The following is an 18139-nucleotide window of genomic DNA, read 5'->3' as shown; positions in this document are numbered from 1 at the left end:
CGAGTTCGAGCTAGCTTTATTTTTTGATCGCCCAACTTACCGCATGATATCATAATTATAACTGAAGAATCTAAAAGCATTTTTCAAATCAACAAAGTATCAAAGTTGATTTATGACATAATTATTTGGTTCGTTATCTAAAGCATTTTCTATGTATATTCCTCGAACTTTTTATTATTATATAGACTTCTTAACGTACCAAAATTCTTAGTGTAAAGAGTTTTTACTTTTTCTTTTCTTAGTTGTATAGTTTATGTTGATATTTCTTAGTTCAGAGAGTCTACGTGGAGAGTGAAAAATTTAAGAGTCATATATCAAAAACTATAATAGTTCAGGGTGACTAAATATAATTATCACTAAGTTTTATAATAAAAGTATGTTTACAAAAAAATATTACACATAATTGTTTAAATTTTTTATTTTCTCTTTCTAATGATTTGGACTTAAATCCAAAAGAAAACGAAAACATCTTGGCAGAAACGGTTCAGTTTTACGGTCTTGACCAATAATGATATTATTATCCAATTAGTTATTGAATTCAGATGCAAAGCGGGTCACGGATCCGGAACTAGTGTACCCGATCCTCTTTCGACCATAACCCGGCGCATCCCGTCACCCGCTTTCTCCTTGGGGCGGTGCTTCTACGACAGCAGCTATAAATTGATATCGACACCTCCGGGTATTGGTCACATCCCTTAATCCTCCGATCCCCCTTCCTTTTCTCTATTCGAGCAAGAGTGAAACCCTAGCCATGGCGGAATCCCTCAATACCAACACCTCTCTTCAGGTCATCGTCCAATCCCCAGACCTCGGCCTCCCTTCCCGTGCCCTAACCCTACCACGCGATCTCACCCTCGACCACCTCAAGCTCTCCTTCCTCCCCCGGAGCCTAACCCTAGGACTCGACTCCCTCTTCTTCTCGTTCAATGGTAAGCCCCTCCCTGACTCCTCCGCCCTCTCTACCCTCTTCTCCGCTGCCCCGGCTGTCCTGACCCTCCGCCTTCGTCTCCGCGGAGGAGGCGGAGATGGGGGAGCCACCGGCGCCGAGTCCCGCGACTGCTACCTCAATATGTACGCCGTCAAGAAACCTGACAAGGTCGACCCCAACGAGACCCGCCTCTCCAAGTGGACCACTTGCTCCCTCTCCGGCGAGCCACTCGCGCACCCGGTCGTCATCGACCGCCTCGGGAATCTCTTCAACAAGGAAGCGCTCGTCGAGGCCCTCCTTCATAAGAAGCTCCCGAAGGAGTTCTCCTACATCCGAGGCCTCAAGGACATGATCCCGGTCCATCTTGATTCGATCCCTGCCGCTGCGGCCAACGCCGAGACAAGGTTCCAGTGCCCGATTACCGGCCTCGAGTTCAATGGGAAGTACGGATTCTTGGCGATTCGGAAGTGCGGGCATGTGCTGAGTGGCAAGGCTTTGAAGGAGGTTAAATCCTCGACTTGCTTGGTTTGCCACAAAGAGTTCTCAGAAATGGATAAGATTGTGATCAACGGGAACAAAGAGGAAGTCGCAGCATTGAGGGATAGGATGGAAGAGGAGAGGGGGAGAGTAAAGGAGAAGAAGGAGAAGAACCTGAGTGGCACTAAGCATAGAGGAGATGGCAAAGGTGAGATCTTGGAGAACGGAAAGAAGGGCGGCGGCGTGAAAAGGTTTAAGGCGGTGGATATTGCGCCGGCTAATGCAACGAAGGAAGTGTATGCATCTATATTTACATCGTCGAAGAAAACAGAGTTCAAGGAGACGTATAGTTGCAGGTCACTTCCGCTAGGCAGGAACTGATCTCAGAAGCTGATCCCTTGCAGTGGTAAAAGCTTCATTCAGATGGTACTGCAACTTTTCTGGTACACTTCTTTCAAGTTGCAATTGTGATAATGGCATTAAATATACTTGTTGTTGGAGAGGATTCAATATGAACAATTCATGTAGATCATTGCCTTTTGGTATTATGTTTTAAGTTGTATATTGAATGTATTTTGATATTTTAGAATCGGTTAACAAACACTAGCACTGTTATTCTGGGATGGTTTAAAGTTTCGTCAGAATGTTGCAAACAACCATAATAACAATTTTGAATGTATATTTTAAATTTAAAGCTGGATTGACTTGAAGTTAACTTATATCTAACTCAATATCAATATTAATGCTTAAATGCTATTAGCTTTTGAATGATGTCATGAAAAATAAGATAAAGAAAGATTATTTGTCAAAAGAAGTTTAAAATCGATATAACGAAACTGACATGAATCATTTCGGTTTTTAACCGAATCTGAAACGGAAGCTTCGAAATGTTGTTATTTATATTTGTCCTGATGTAATTCTTTTCGGGTTTCTTTGTTGTTTGGCACTTTTCCTGTTATTTGTAATATTCTCTTAGAAAATTGTTACGAGGCTGGACTAATGAGAGGGTTAGGTTGGGTATTTAGATTGAAGAGAGTTCTTGATGGTAATAGAAGGGATGAAAGAGAGATAGTATAGGATAGAGATACTTGCGATTAGAGAAGAGAATAGAATGAAGGGAAAGAAGAGGTCGTTCCTAGAAGAAGTAAGGCCGCGATAAACGAGGAGAAAGATCTAACCAATGTAGGCTAAGGGACGATATGAAGTTAGGGCAAAAATAAGAGAGAAATAGGGAGAAAGAAGATGAATTCATAACATAATTTAACTAGGGTGTACTCCATAATACTTAGAGGCCACTCCTTGGACCCAAACAGCAGAAATAAAGTCTTAAAAACAAAGTGTTCTCGTCGTGGTGCATTCGAACGCGCAAATCCTATTTTCTATCTTTACGAATGCGTTCGAACAGCCCCGAGGTCGTTCGACTGCACAAATTCCGTTATCTGTTTTTGTAAATGCGTGCAGGCGTTCGCATAATGCGTTCGAACGCGGTCGCAGGCTTCGAATGCCCCTCGACAAAAAGTCATTTCTTCTTTCCAAAATAAATTTATTCTTTCGATATAATTTGATTAAGCTCTAGTTTTATCAAAAATATTGAAAAAACTTAATACATTCTTCCATTTGATGCACTTTCATTCTTAATAGGCTGTAAATACTCGTATGATGTTGATTTTGGGCTAAAAAAGTTTGCATTTTTTAATTAATCATCTTTGTTGTTTGCAAGGATTGCTAGTCTCTCTTCTCATTTTTCTCTTTTTCTTGCATGCTGCTAGCTGTGGAGCCTCTGTTCTTGCGGCATGATTGGCTCATTGCAGTGGCTCAATAGGAGTTTCATAATGATTAATTTGACTGATCATATTTTCTAATTTTACATGTCTTGATCAATGCAATGTTTGAGTGTGCTTCCAGAGTTGAACGCGATTCCAGTCATTGTTCATTGCTTGTTTGTTATCTTGTCATGCTAGATTATATGTTGTTTTTTTTTTTTTTGGACTAATATAAAACTTCATTTTGCATAGTATTTGTTAAAATGTTTCTTTTTGAGAGCAATCTGCCAAGGTATAGATTGCAATTTCTTTTATGTACCAGATGTGTGCTGCTGGTGAGCTATAATCTCACTGATGCTTATGCATGCTGCCAATTTTTGTTTGTTAGACATATTAGAGTTGATTCTCAATAAAGGGTCTAGTTTTCTAAGTGTCGGATAGAGGTAGTGATGAAGGTGGAAGATGGTGGAGCACAGAGAGAGAGAGAGAAGATGAGTGACGGTGGTGGTGGTGATAGTGACGAAGAGAGATTAATTCACCTCTACACTTAGATTACGGTTACTTTATTTCTAATTTTATATTACTTTTATTCTTACTTGTACTCCAACTCCTAAGATAGTCTAAATAAATAAAAGAGACCGACTCCATATATAGAGAGATTTGGTACAAAGAGTTTTACTAGGACTAAGATTTATCTTATATGTTTACATAACTTAACTAGATTTATCTTAAAGATTTACATAAAATATATATATAAATAATAATAAATAAGAGTTCTAACTTCAAACTAATAATTTAGCTAAGTTAGTCTGTCTCTATATCTTTTTGAAATTTAAGATGATAACGTCATCGATCTTATTCATCAGGTTTCATATTCTTTAGATTTCTGCGCATAACTTAATTTAATTATGACTGTCACGAAATTACATAAGTTAATAAGATAAATTAACTCGGTGCATGACTTCGTTCCTTTTCTACGTGCAAAGTCTTAAAATAAAGTAGGCTGGGTTGAGATATTCTTGAACTGGTCTTCCTTTCTGACGCATTGGTGCATGATTGATTATATGTTTATACCATCTATCCTTTTCATGATGTTATATATATATTGAATAGATTGAAGTCCTCCTCTTCACACTAATACTATTCACATTTTAAATGGTGGGTGGTTTGTAAATTAACTCTTCACACTTAATCCAAACTTAAATCTAATGTTAACTAAGATTATCGAACTAAAATTTGCTAATATAACTGACAAAGAGTGAAAGAGGGGAGTTAATTTGTAAATATATCAAAATTAGGAGTTTGTTTACAATAAAAACTAAAATAAGGGGTAATTTGAATAAAATCCCAAGCACAGAGAACCACGTGGACCTCGAGCATCACGCGTAACCGATACCAGCGGATCATTGGAACCGCCAGGATCTTTTTCCTATTTATTTATTTATCTAATTTTTTCCCCTCTCCTCATCTCTTATTCTCTTTCCTTTCCTCCTTCTCTCGCGAGACTTCTCTATAGATGGGAGGACGAACTCCCCCCCTCTTCCTAAATAACGAATAACTGCACCCACCCGAAAGCTATCCCCGGCGTTCATCTTCCCCTCTCCAAACCCTAGTCCCCCTCCTATTCGAACTCAGGCCGCTTTGCTTTTCCGAGGTTTTCCCCCGTCGTCTCGACTCCGGATCCTTTAGGGTTTCCCAGATCTTGATGTTGCGATGTCGTCAATCCTTCCCAAGAACGAGACCGTGGAGATCCGCGAGGTGTGGAGCGAGAACCTCGAGTCGGAGTTCGCCCTGATCCGAGAGATCGTGGACGACTTCCCTTTCGTCGCCATGGACACCGAGTTCCCTGGGATCGTCTGCCGCCCACTTGGAAACTTCAAGACGAGCTCTGACTTCAACTACGCCACACTCAAGGCTAACGTAGACATGCTCAAGCTCATCCAGCTCGGATTGACCTTCTCCGACGACGACGGCAACCTCCCGACCTGCGGCACCGACCGTGGCTGCGTGTGGCAGTTCAACTTCCGGGAGTTTGATGTTCAGCGCGACGTTTATGCATCGGATTCCATCGAGCTCCTCCGTCAGAGTGGTATCGATTTGAAGAAGAACACCGAGAAGGGAATCGATTTCTTGCGCTTCGCAGAGCTTTTGATGTCGTCCGGCATCGTGCTCAATGATTCGGTTCACTGGGTTACTTTCCACAGTGGATACGATTTCGGGTATCTCCTCAAGTTGCTCACTTGCCAGAATCTTCCTGATTCCCAAGCCGGATTCTTTAACCTGATAAGGATATATTTTCCGACGGTTTATGACATCAAGCATTTGATGAAGTTCTGCAACAGCCTCCATGGAGGACTGAACAAATTGGCCGAGTTGCTTGATGTCGAGCGAGTTGGGATGTGCCACCAGGCTGGTTCGGATAGTTTGCTCACATCGTGCGCCTTCAGGAAGTTGAAGGAGTCGTTCTTTAATGGATCCACTGAGAAGTATGCTGGTGTTTTGTATGGTTTGGGTGTGGAGAATGGTCTAAATTCTCTTTGAGAAAAAAAAAAAAAACAAAATTTAATAAGATACGATTAAAAAAATAGTTTGTTTTGTGAGTATATTTGGTGAAAGTTTTCTTCTTTATTTAGTTACCTTGGAGGTGAAAGTTATCCTTCTGCTTGGTTCGCTTATCTTGATATTACTTGTTGCTCTTGTAGATGCTAATTTTTCTGATCGGAACTATAGATTTCACCCATTCTCATTTCTTGGTAATGGACTTGATGAGAATTATTTCTAGCTGTTAGAACGAGTTCCTTCTATTGTAACTTGTAAATGTATACCAGCTTGTAGCTTCAAGTAAACAATATTTTTCTTTACCTCAATATTTTTTGTGTTTAGCGCTGAACATTTTTTTACAAGGAGATTTTCCCTTTCTAGAACATTTAAAGTGCAAGGTGAGTTCTGATTTTATTTCTGTAAATTTTATTAATATGTATATGCACCTCAACATTAGTATATTCTAAGTGATTGTGCAGAGGAACCTATAGTTTGTTATATTTTCTTCTTCATGGTTTATTTCTGTAAATTTCTTGTTCGTGGTTTATTTCTAGAACATTTATTGTGCAAGGAGAGTTTTGATTTTATTTCTGTAAATTTAATTAATATGTATATGCACCTCAACATTAGTATATTCCAAGTGATTGTGCAGAGGAACCTATAGTTTGTTATATTTTCTCGTACGTGGTTTTGTTATTTCTTTTTTAAGTGATTGTACAGAGGAACATTGTTCTGTCATTAAATGAGAATTGAGTACTACATTTTCTTTTATTTTTTGCTTATTTGTGACTCCGTGTAGTTATTAGTTCATGTTGTACCAAAATTATGAGTTTTTACTGAATATTAGCTTCTAATTCTGTATGCTTCAATGTTTTACGATAGTACAACATCTTGTGGCATGTTTAGTAGATTCTAAGTGATCGTGCAGAGGCACCTTAGTATGTTATATTTTCTTGTTCGTGGTTTGTTATTTCTTCCCTAAGTGATTGTACAGAGGAACATTGTTCTGTCATTAAGTTAGAATTGAGTACTACATTTTCTTTTACTTTTTGCTTATATGTGGACTGTGTAGTTATAGTTCGTGTTGTACCAAAATTGTGAATTTTACTGAGTATTAGCTTTTAACCCTGTATGCTTCAATGTTCTACCATAGTATAACATCTTGTGGCATGTTTAGTAGATTTTAAGTGATTCTGTAGAGGAACCTATAGTTATATTTTCTTGTTCGTGGTTTGTTATTTTTTCCCTAAGTGATTGTACAGAGGACTGTTGTTCTGTCATTAAGTGAGAATTGAGTACTACATTTTTATTTACTTTTTGCTTATTTGTGACTCTGTGTAGTTATAGTTCGTGTTGTACCAAATTGTGAGTTTTTACTGAATATTAGCTTCTAATTCTGTATGTTTCAATGTTCTACCATAGTACAACATCTTGCGGCATGTTTAATAGATTCTAAGTGATTGTGCAGAGGAACCTATAGTTTGTTATATTTTCTTTCGAGGTTTGTTATTTCTTCCCTAAGTGATTGTACAGAGGAACATCGTTATGTCATTAAGTGAGAATTGAGTACTATATTTTCTTTTACTTTTTGCTTATTTGTGACTCTGTAGTATAGTTCATGTAATTGTGAGTTTTTACTGAATATTAGCTTCTAGCTCTATGCTTCAATGTTCTATCATAGTACAACATCTTGTGGCATGTTTAACAAGTTGCTAAGAATAGAGAATTTAATGTCCATTTGACACATTTATATGGTGTAAACTTATTTCCATTATTTATATATTCTTCAGAACTTATCATCTTTTTCATTAGACATTTTCAAAAATTTCGTGCATTAATTGTCTCTAGAGGTCTTGGGCAATCTTTTTTATTCATTATTGTCAATGGAGTAGTTATTGTTACTTCCTGTAGGAGTTTCTTACGAGATTGTAAGAAGATGACTTTCTCACTAAAGGTCTATTTGGTTGTCCTGAATCAAATGAATCAGTTAATTTATGTATTTGTGATGCACGTAGTGATCTGCTCACATGTATTGTGATCCACTGAGTAGACAAATCATTTGCTGAACTTTGATGCACCGAGTGATCCAAACACAAGGTGGTGTTAATAAACTATGGGTGGATTACTTAATTCTATCTACTGCACTGCAATGTGGTCCCATGGTGTCTGATTCCACCAACCAATTGTTAACTTGGACCTTAGAGTGCACACAATTCATATCCCCTCAACATTGTTTCAGTAGATAATAGAGCAACCGCAACCATACAAAAATGTTGTAAAAATGGATTTATGCATAGAATGGGGATACAAGTGGTAATTTCTTTCGTTCTCCTCCTTGCAATAACTAGCTCTTCTTTTTCACTTAATAATTACAGCCTTTGGGGAAGTGAGTTGGAACTTGCAACCGTACTTCTTTTGAGAGTTGACTGACATGTTCTTATGTTAACTTCAATGAAATTAGCCATTGTGATTTTGATCAGGTGTCTTCAGAATTTGTGGACAATAGAACTGCACATTCAAAGCCCAATGTTTAGGAGAAATGCTGAATTGCTGATAATAAGCTAGGTGTGGATAATTCTCTCATGAAGCATATGAAGTCTTTCTGAAGTTGATTGTGGCTCAATTAGGTTTAGTGGTTATCCTTGTTTAGGTGAAGATGTTTCTAAAAAGAGATGGTGATGTGCCGTGGAACTTCTTGTTTACCTTCTCTCTTATGGATGGTAACATGATATTGTTGGGAATAATAGAAAATACAAGAGGTTTGCATTGTATTTAAATCCTTTAAATGGTTTTTATTTATGGAGGAATGATAATCTAATACTGAGGCAATTGTTCTGGTTGCTTATGGATGTTCTCAATCGCTTTTGTTTAGGAGGCCTTATCCAATGTAGACCATTTTACATATGTAATTGCTGTATATTATTAGCATTTAAGATTTCTGTCTGTGAATGGTAGGGAGATGTTGCTCCTAGATTTCCATGCCTTAGCAAAGTGCTTTAGTTCAAAGCTTATTTTTCACACCTGTTTTTTGGTGGAATACTGGTAAGTAGGAGATATAATACCTATAATAGTTGCTCACCGTAGAAGGAGGTTTTACCGTTTTAGAACAATTTTTACTGCTAGTGAAATATTTTATGGTTCTGCTTTACTAAAGGAGTCCCAGCGCATGAAGTTCCTGCTATGTGGTGTTTGGGGAGGAAGGGTGTAAGCAGTCTTTCTTAAGCGATTGTTTCCAAGACTACAACCCATGATCTTTCGGATGCAAGATGGCAAGATGCCCTTTGTCTTTGCTTCATTTGGTTCCATCTATTACTTCTTTTTATTCTTTCCTGTGTTTCTTGGTTTTACTTCAATTTTAGCCAGGTTATCTACTGGTCTTGAGCATTTATTTGTAGTTTAAATCATTCACTATCTATTTGTATTTGTTTATAATTATTGAGAGTGACTTTACAGCTTATGATGAAACATATAGCTGCGTTTGCTATTTGCTTGTATTCTTCCTTGGTTTACCTTTTTTTTTTAATCAACTTTACCAGATATCTCATGTTTGTTATTATTCTCGTAAAGAGCTGCTGTTCCAGTTTTGGTCGATGTTCTTAGTGTGCAAACTGCGAAGTCTGCATTTCTTATTTCTTTCTAGTTTCTGTTTCCTGATGAACATTCAATGGTTGTCACTATTGTTGGGCAGATCAAGTGGAGAGAGTTCAATATTAGAGGGACATACGCCCAAAAGAAACTTCCTGCTGTAGACTTGTTCCTGACATAACATTCAGCATCATATATGATATATCTAAGATATACAAATTAAATGGGACTCAGTGATTATATTGAGGAGTAGGAAGCAAAAAAGAATACCTGAAACTTGTTAATTCATATAGGGAGGACTTATTGTTCAAGATTTTGATTCAACACTTCCTTCTTTTTCCTGTCAAGTGAAATTTGGGCTTCAGTAGTAGTTCATGTTACAACTACCTTGTTTTGACAGGATAGTGGAGCTCTATTATCAGGTACCTTTTATTTTGTTTTTGTACTTTGCATATGGAAGTACTTATGCAACTTAAAGTGACAATCATTTGGTTATTTTGTGAATTTCTGAGTGTCTTTTAGGACTAAGCAGTGGCATCCATCTTGGCAGGGCGGCCCATGGACGTCCCTGCATGGTCCATGCTCCGCCTAGAAAGGTAAGTGATTGCTCAAGTGGTGATTGTGATCTTATTTTCTAGTGTTTTGTGAAAGTGATTAATGTCCTTTACTTCTTTATCAGCTTCTTGATTGCTTAGCAGGCGGAGGTGCAATGATGTTACCCAATGTCATCTGTCTTTATATAATATAGTTATTGTACACACGGTCTAATATAATATATTGCATGTTGTTTCTATGAAAGGTAGAAAAAAAAACATAGATGGAGGGCTTGAATCTAACACTGTATCATCTGTGACTTGTGCATCACTTCTTCTTACATTGGTGCAAAGGAAGGATTGAAACCAAGAGTAGAAGCTACCGAAAAGCTCATATTTTGAGTACCACCTGTCGAGCTTTTATTTTATAACAATGTTGGTACTCTTGGCTCATCATATGGAGTTAGGTATGCCCTATTTGCATTTTGATTCTGTCACATTTATCTCATACAAACCAAAAATTCTCGTTTTCCACGTACCAGACTGCTTGGTGTACTACAAATTCTTCTGTGCTAATATCATTTGTTTTCGTCGCCAGGGTGTGAAAGGATAGCCTTTCAAGAGTTGCTTTCTATCAATTGGAAAAAAGACAATCAGGTTAGCCTATTGGGCCCTGCCAATAATGTGATATGACACTACCAACCAACACACGTAAATTATATTATGACCATGCAACATTGTGGCAATGGTTGATGAGCTGAAGTACCAGGAATTCAGGAAAGTGACATTTTAACTTTGGTGGACCACCATGGGTATTACTAACTCTTTAAAAGTATGCAGGACTTTTAACTTGTGAATAGTTTAGAGAGTCTGGATGTTGAGCTTTATTTTCTTTAATTTTTCTCAGAAAGTGTGAGCGATAATACGCCATAGTTTAGAAGGTGTTAGTGTTAATTAAACATGAAGTTTTGAACTGGTTGATTTGTTTTGGCAGCCAACAGATAGCTGCCACATAAAATAATAACATCACATAGCTGTCAAGTGTACAATTTGATTTCTTCTTCTGTGATGGAAAATTGAGTGATAGATAAAGATGATAAAGGAGCAGAATTTTATCATGAAGATAGAGAAATGAGCGCTGTTTGCTTCTTATTTATTCTTTTTTTGAGATATAATAGAAACTTATGGTGAACCAATTAAACCATAAATTGTCACAGAAAAGGTAGATATGTTAGAGATAATTTATAATAAACTCTCTGGATTTCATAGTTTGACCCATATCTTTTGTGTTTGTTGCCTAAGAAACCCTCTTCTTTTATTACTATGTAGACTTATCATAATATCAAAGCTGTTTGCAGTACAAACCATATGTTCATCAAAGCCGCCAAATTGATTTGGCTCGAATTGTAGAACGAGATGAAGTCCTAATCCAAGTGAAAGAAGATTTAGAGACAAATTTTAGAATCCAATTCAACCCAAAAGTTTAAACCCTTATTTATTTGTAGAATAAGAATAAGTTTATAAGCCACTTTATACTCGTATAACAAGTGAAAGAATAGACTCTGTGATATAAAATTAGACTCATTCAGGTATAAGTCACTTTATATTGGTAAAATAAGTAAACAATAATTTAGGTCTATATTTAAAAAAAATAAAAAATTGATTACTTAGGCTTATATTAATATAATAATATTTATATCTTTCTCATATTCTCTTCAATCTAATATTTTCATATCTGTTAATTACTATTTTACCATTAAAAAAATATCACTTCAATCAACTATGCTTTCAACCACTCACTCTCTTCCTCCTCTCCTAATCCATTTAGTATTTTAATCATTTGCTAAACTATCGTTTTAATCATACGTTACATCAAATATAATTATGGCAGACTCTACTAATATATCACTAAATATTAGAATAATTTATACTGGTATAAACTCTCTATAAATATACTAATATTAACTATTTATTAGATGAAAGCCTAATAATCTAAATGAAAAGTTTTATTTTTATTTTCTCTTTTTGAAGTATAAATTAAACTCTCGCATATGATATTAAAAAAAAAATGTACCGAGGCACAAAACGTAGTTACTATTTAACCCAAGCCTAACCGAGTTTATTAAGATAAAAAGGAATTAAAGAAGAGAATATTCCCTAAACGAGGTATGATGATTCGAGGTAACGAATAATTTATCCCGTCATTCTATCACCGCCATCAATTTTAGGCGACAGATATTTAGCTGGTTGGTACTTGGCTCAACCGTTGGCATTGAAGGAGTTGGATCTCGGATTCTCCTGTTCGGGAGTGGTAAATTTCTTGATTCACCCATTTCATCGAACACCTCAAGCACGTCAGGAGCACATGAAGCGGGTCCCATGAAAATTGTCTTTCGTGCTCTGTCCGTCTACGTTGCGTTCACGATCTCTCGATCTCTGTGTGTCTTTCTCTCACCCTCCCCCCCTCCCCCCCCCCCCCCCCCCCCCCCCCCTCAGCCAAAGACCAAAGAGCGAAATAGTTAAGGAGTTTTCTAACTGCAAAGAAATCAGAAAGGGAATAAAAAAAAGGACGAGGAAAAGAGGAGATCTAAAAAGCAGCAGGAAAGCAAAAGGTGGTGGCGGGTGGGACATTTCGTCAAATGGGTGATGGGTGCAATCCTTACCGCCAGTTTGGCAAGGAGCCGTCATGGAGCTTGACGCTGGTGATTCAGGTCGTACTGTGCCTCGGCCTCTACGCGGCATTCAACATTGGGAAGCCCCAAGAGGCGATTCCGGGAAGAAGAGAATCGATGGACCTCTACTTTCTGAGCGTTAGAGGGGGTTCTCGGCCTCAAGAATTGCAGACTCAACTCTTACATCAGGTAAATGAAGTGGCTTTAGCTTTGCCCCTTTGAGCATTTGGGTGGTTTTAGCCCCATGTTCTTGTTTGGGCTTGTGTTAGATTGAGATCGGAAAATCTTGTGTTTAATGGCTAAATTGTATGTTTTATTGCAATTCTCCTTTTCTTTTTAGTTTTCTGCTCATGCTATTTTGGTTGGTTTTTTTTTTTTTTTCTTTCTTTCTTTATGAGGATTGTTCACGTTAGTGTCTCAAAATTCTATTTCCTAATAATTTGATGTCTTCTTCTATCTGTTTTTCAGATTGGATTACATGGATAGTTGATAAATCTTAACTTCTCTTCATGCTAGCAACTTGTCGAAGTTTAAGATAAATCATTATTTGTAACAATGACTACCTTTGTGCCAGGTCTTGACCACAAAGTGTGTTTCAATTCGTAAGGGGAATTTAAATTGCAAACTTTGTTGTAGATTTTGTAAGATATGTAGATCTTTATGACTTACTATTTTTTTTTTTTTTGACAATGCACTACTTTATTCTTCTACTTCTATTTAACTCAAATTTGGGTTTTATCTTACTTCTTAAAATTATTATTCTTTAGCATCTTAGTTTCTCGGTGTCACACCTAGATATTATCCTTTAGGTGCTTCCTGTCCACCCTTTGCCTATATAATTTTTACAGTCTTCATTAATGGAGTGAAGTAGTTCACATTGCTGTGTCTCCTCGTATGTTTTCCTTTTACATTTCGGCCAGGCCAATTCCCCTCCGTGAAGGCATCAGTTTATCCTGCATCAGAATTAATCTTGTGAAATAGGTTGAGATACTTTGAAGATTCATACTGATGCTCATAGCTGCATGCCATCTTGCCTTCAGATGACTTAATGCTCATTATTGTCAAGACTGCATTTAGCTGAAAAAAAAAAAAAAACATGATTTGCTGAATCTTTCTTTGATATATTCTTTGCCATACGATACAGCTCAAGCCAAAATGTTTGGATGATCAGGCTACAAAGTTGAGGAGTTGATCATGCTGTGGTGAAAAAGTCTTCTGGACAAAATTGAGCTTTATTCAAAATTTTCAAGTCCCTAGGCTGAATATATCCTTATTCCTTTATTGCATCACTCATAAAATTAGGTATGATAGTGTGAAGCTTTTAAAGCTTAATTGTAGAGCTGGCGTGAGAATCAGTTGACTAGTAAGGTGTTTTGATGGTTGTTTTTCTTATAGCATGTACCGGTGAATTTGATTTGTGTAAGTTGCTTTGATGGTTAGTTTCTAGGTGTGCATCTTTTTTGTCACAAAAAAGAGGCTTGAGTTAGTTGGTAGTGAGGAGAGAAGAGGGACCTAGAATAAACTAGTCTAGGATGATTGAGGACTATTCCCTCCCACACTTAATAAACTACTCATATGAGCACATGTGCAGTGTTGCACCTAGTAAGCCTACACATTTTTCAGTGGTTGAGTCTTTATAGTAAGCATACACAATATTTCGGAGTGCCAACCATATCCTGCAGGAATTATTGCCTGTCATCATGCAGTGGTATTTCATCATGTAGTTGTATTAACATGGTTAATGACTTGATTCATCCATTTTTGTTTCTGGTTTAACTTTTGTCCTTGGATTGTGCAACTCTTAACATATTTAAATGATTAAGTACATTAATTGTTAAAGGTCTCTCTTGGTTGATGTTCAAAGCTTGCCCATGCTTTATAAAGGCACTCATTTGATTCTAGGAAGCAGCATTCTTGATATTGGGATTTAAATTGCATACTTAAACACTTATGTTTTCCCATTTGCCAAGAGCTTCACAAAATGTAACACCTATTCTGCTTGGTATTTTAATTGTGATTTAGTTGCTTTGATATTGTACTTTTATTATTGCAAGAGATGATTTTAGTGCATATACCCTTTTATAGCACTTACGGCCTTATGTTTTACAAAATCCTATGTTAATGAAGATGGGAAAGATTGCAAAGACCTACAAAGCAAAGTTTGTGCTGGTTGTCGGTGAACTTGGGGAGGAGGATCCACTTTGGCATAATGTAATTCTCTTCATGTATTTAAAAATTGGATATATCATATCACCACATTTCCACTAGGTTTATGTAATCGTATTGTTTTGATTATTAAACCAAACAACCATCTGATGTTTGAACAGAACATTGAAGTCTGTTTTGTGCTTTTGCAGGCAACCCTGTATTTCCCATTTTTGAAGATTCCCTGGTGCATTGTCCTTTCCTAAACAAAGTCCTGATTTTCATGCTATTATTATTTTCTGACTTCCTTAGATACAAACTTATCCTCATATTCTTACTGTAGGATAAGAAAATATTTAATTACTGATTGCAACTTATGAATGTCGGAGATGTAGGTATACAACTAAAGCTTCAAATGGACAAATAGTTGGGTTCCTGAAGAAGATTAAGATACCGCATCAGCAAGTCTTGGAAATCATTGGTTTGAATACAAGGCCATTGCTGGTAACAGTTACTAGTTGTTGAACTTTTCTTTACCAAAGTGTATCATGTACTTGTATTTTCAAAGGCTACTTTCAGATGCAGGCTACTTCATTTCTAGCAACAATATCCATCAGCCATTCATGCTAGATGCTTCTCTAAATGAATGTACATAAGATCTTGTAGTATAATAAATTTAGGTCCCCTCCCTTCTCTTTTACATTTTGCTATCATGGGCATGTATTTAAATTAAAGATAGACTGCCTAGTTGCAAAAGGTTATCAGGATTCATGGGGCTATACTTGTCATAAATCTTATTGGATGCACAACTTTTTCATGACTCTTATAGAAAAATATTCTGTTGATATCTAGCAAAGTTGTTTGACAAATGATGGTGATTTTAGTTGGTTAACTTGAGGATGTTGCATTTAATAAAGATGCCATGGACTTTACAGCATTTAATGGTAGAACAAACTTAAAATTAATCTATACGATGCTGGCCAGCTCACTAAAACTGTACTGTCAAAAATATCTATACAAAATCACTGAGCGAGTTCATGAAATTAATGTTTAGCTGCTATTTTCAGTTGAATTGAGCTTCTGGTCTCCTTTTTCCTAATGCTGAAACATTATGTTCTTGTACAATATGTGATATTATTCGCATTGAAAAATTGCTTTAACATTCATTCGTCACATTATATCAGGAAATTTATTTCCATATCTTGGTGATAATTGCCATCCATATCACTATATCATTTGTAACCTCTGAGGTATATGCATTTATAATAAATTTCTTATAGAACTGAATCAGATGATTTCGCTTCTCTCGTCTTATAGTAACAACTATGTCCATGAAGTTTTTTGTAAGGCAATTATAGCTATGTGATTGCTATTATGTTTTATTTGGCTGCAAGGATTTTTTGCACATGGAGCAAAAGAGCAAGTTTTTAAGAGAACAAATAAGTTGGTTGCAGCAAACTTTAGCATTGTCCAACAGTAAATGGTACTTGTTACTCTTTAGCATCATCATTTACTTGATTGCCAACTACATATAGTATGGTACAAATTACCTTTTGATGCAATGTTTTTGTATCAGAGTCATCGCTTGTGATGATTCAATCATGAATTTCCTACTTTTCTCTTTGACATATTAGGTTTAATAGCTTGTTCAAATCCATCATATTTGAGTTATTTATGAGACAGGCTTGCTTAAATTGATTTAAGGTGTTCTATTTAACTTAACATGTCTATCTCTTTCTCTGCCATGTAAAGGTCCTGGTAATTTATTGAAAACAGTACAAATAACCTTCTTTATTTCATTCAAGCTAGGCGCGTGGTTGTTGGATTTGATCCATTGATGGTCTGTAATGAGGATAAGGTGAACAGAACAGAGAGAATAAAATTTTACGAGCCTCTTCGACATATTTTTTTAAAATACGAAGTTGTAAGTTTGTTCTTTCACATCTTATCTAGTTCTTGTCACCAGCACTACAGCTATTTCATGTTCCTATCTGCACACATATATTTGGCAGAATGCATACCTGAGCACACAGGGCTGTGCTGGCTATTTTTATCATGATGGAGCAACCATGTACATTGGGAACCCTGGCCCTGCAGATGAAACACATGTAGCTCTCTCAGCAAGCAAAAGTCTTAACTTTACTAGGTGAATTTTCAAGAACTGATATTTTAACATCTGTCTAATATTTAAATGGAAATTGACCTGCTGTCTTTTCCAGTGAATTGCAGAATGGTTTTCTTCTACACAGAGTTAGTCCACTAGAGATAGTGAGTACATAAAGCTGAAAAGTTAACTCTCACTTTCTTTGGCACTACTATGTACTTTGAGATGTCTGGTTTGTAAATATAGTTACATGTTTTGATGCAAAACATTACCACCCTTAGATACTTTCTGATTAAACCGTTACAATTTTGGTTTTCTATCTGATTTTCTTTCTTTCTATGGCAGGAGTCGTACTTGATCGACTCTGAAGGCAGAGTAGCTCTAAAATCAATTGTTCACAACCACGGCAGAGGAGCCATATGAATTACCATCTTATGGTTCAGTTTTCACGAAGCAGATTGCACATAAATTGCATTCACTAGCCTATGCTTGTGTGTTTCGAGTTCTTGTTATGCCCAATGGTGTTTTCTTTGACGATTATATAGCGAATTCTAAAGGAGACTTCGAGACGAGGTTTTATTCAAGTACATGAGCTTTCTTAGGGTTGATTCTTTTTTACACTTGCCCACTTTCCCATCATGCTGGTAGTAGAAACTAACCAGATTTGCTTAAGTTTCTCTTTACATAATGGTTCTTTCCATTGTTTAGTTGTGATTTGGCAACTATCATTTGTCTTTCCAGATGCTCCAGTTGTGAATTTACTTATATGATGGAAAGTAATAAGAACAAGCATTAAGTTATGCTTTACTACAAATTTTATGAATCTACTTCATTGACAGAATTATTGCTGCCGAGCCATCTTCTTCCCAAGATACTTGTCTCTTTTAGGTCGTCAACACGAAGAACATTCTTTTAACTTAGGTAGCCTGGGAGTAATCACAAGATACCTACAACTCTAGTAGAGCTACGGTCATCAAAAGTTATATAACATCATCAGATATATGTTTAGAACAATCACGGTCTAAATACCACATATCCGAATTCAAAGTTTTAGGAGCAGTGTGAGCAACTTAGCTTTTTTCCAAGACATAGTAATTTGGTTTAATACAAGAATTGCTGTGCCAATCAACCACGGACGTAAAATAGACCTCCACTTACTCTTAGAACGAATATCCACATGAGATTAAGGAACCGCTTTGGAAAGCGGATCCCAACTTGAGAACAAGTGGATTGTGAGAATAGAAAACGATCCAATCCAAGTTTTTATCATCTTCTTCTCGTCAAAATTGAATCCTGTAAAAAACCCTAAAAAGCTTGGAGGAGGTGGAGACAGGAGACTGAAAAGGCAGCAGAGGCTAAAGAGGAGGCAGAGGTAGAAGTGGAGTTGGGCA

General features: G+C 36.7%; 3 protein-coding genes across 5 annotated transcripts; all 3 read left to right on the top strand.

Annotated features, from left to right (window-relative positions):
* The first annotated feature begins 682 nt into the window (after nt 1-682).
* On the top strand, nt 683-2061 carry LOC140760027 (uncharacterized). The gene has a single exon (XM_073096796.1). The coding sequence runs from the start codon at nt 752-754 to the stop codon at nt 1784-1786; it is 1035 nt and encodes a 344-aa protein (XP_072952897.1). The 5' UTR covers nt 683-751; the 3' UTR covers nt 1787-2061.
* A 2574-nt stretch (nt 2062-4635) lies between these two features.
* On the top strand, nt 4636-10876 carry LOC140760029 (probable CCR4-associated factor 1 homolog 7). Of its 3 annotated transcripts, none has more exons than XM_073096799.1 (3): nt 4636-9716; nt 9817-10294; nt 10426-10876. In XM_073096799.1, exon 1 carries the CDS (start codon nt 4882-4884, stop codon nt 5707-5709), a length of 828 nt encoding a protein of 275 aa, XP_072952900.1. In that variant the 5' UTR covers nt 4636-4881; the 3' UTR covers nt 5710-9716; nt 9817-10294; nt 10426-10876. The 3 variants fall into 3 exon arrangements, with proteins under 3 accessions (XP_072952900.1, XP_072952901.1, XP_072952899.1); XM_073096800.1 differs by having other exon boundaries at nt 4636-9890; nt 9974-10294; XM_073096798.1 differs by having other exon boundaries at nt 4636-10294.
* Nucleotides 10877-12299: 1423 nt separating this feature from the next.
* On the top strand, nt 12300-17332 carry LOC140760028 (uncharacterized). Its single transcript, XM_073096797.1, has 9 exons — nt 12300-12688; nt 14627-14710; nt 14857-14891; nt 15040-15148; nt 16039-16127; nt 16454-16568; nt 16657-16790; nt 16864-16912; nt 17094-17332. The coding sequence occupies exons 1-9, from the start codon at nt 12467-12469 to the stop codon at nt 17169-17171; spliced, it is 915 nt and encodes a 304-aa protein (XP_072952898.1). The 5' UTR covers nt 12300-12466; the 3' UTR covers nt 17172-17332.
* The last annotated feature ends 807 nt before the right edge of the window (nt 17333-18139 follow it).

Source organism: Typha angustifolia, chromosome 5, assembly GCF_048772165.1.
Source record: "Typha angustifolia cultivar Huaian chromosome 5, ASM4877216v1, whole genome shotgun sequence".
NCBI classification, from domain to species: domain Eukaryota; kingdom Viridiplantae; phylum Streptophyta; class Magnoliopsida; order Poales; family Typhaceae; genus Typha; species Typha angustifolia.
Note: the sequence above shows the minus strand (reverse complement) of the source record. Positions and strands in the feature narration are given on the sequence as shown.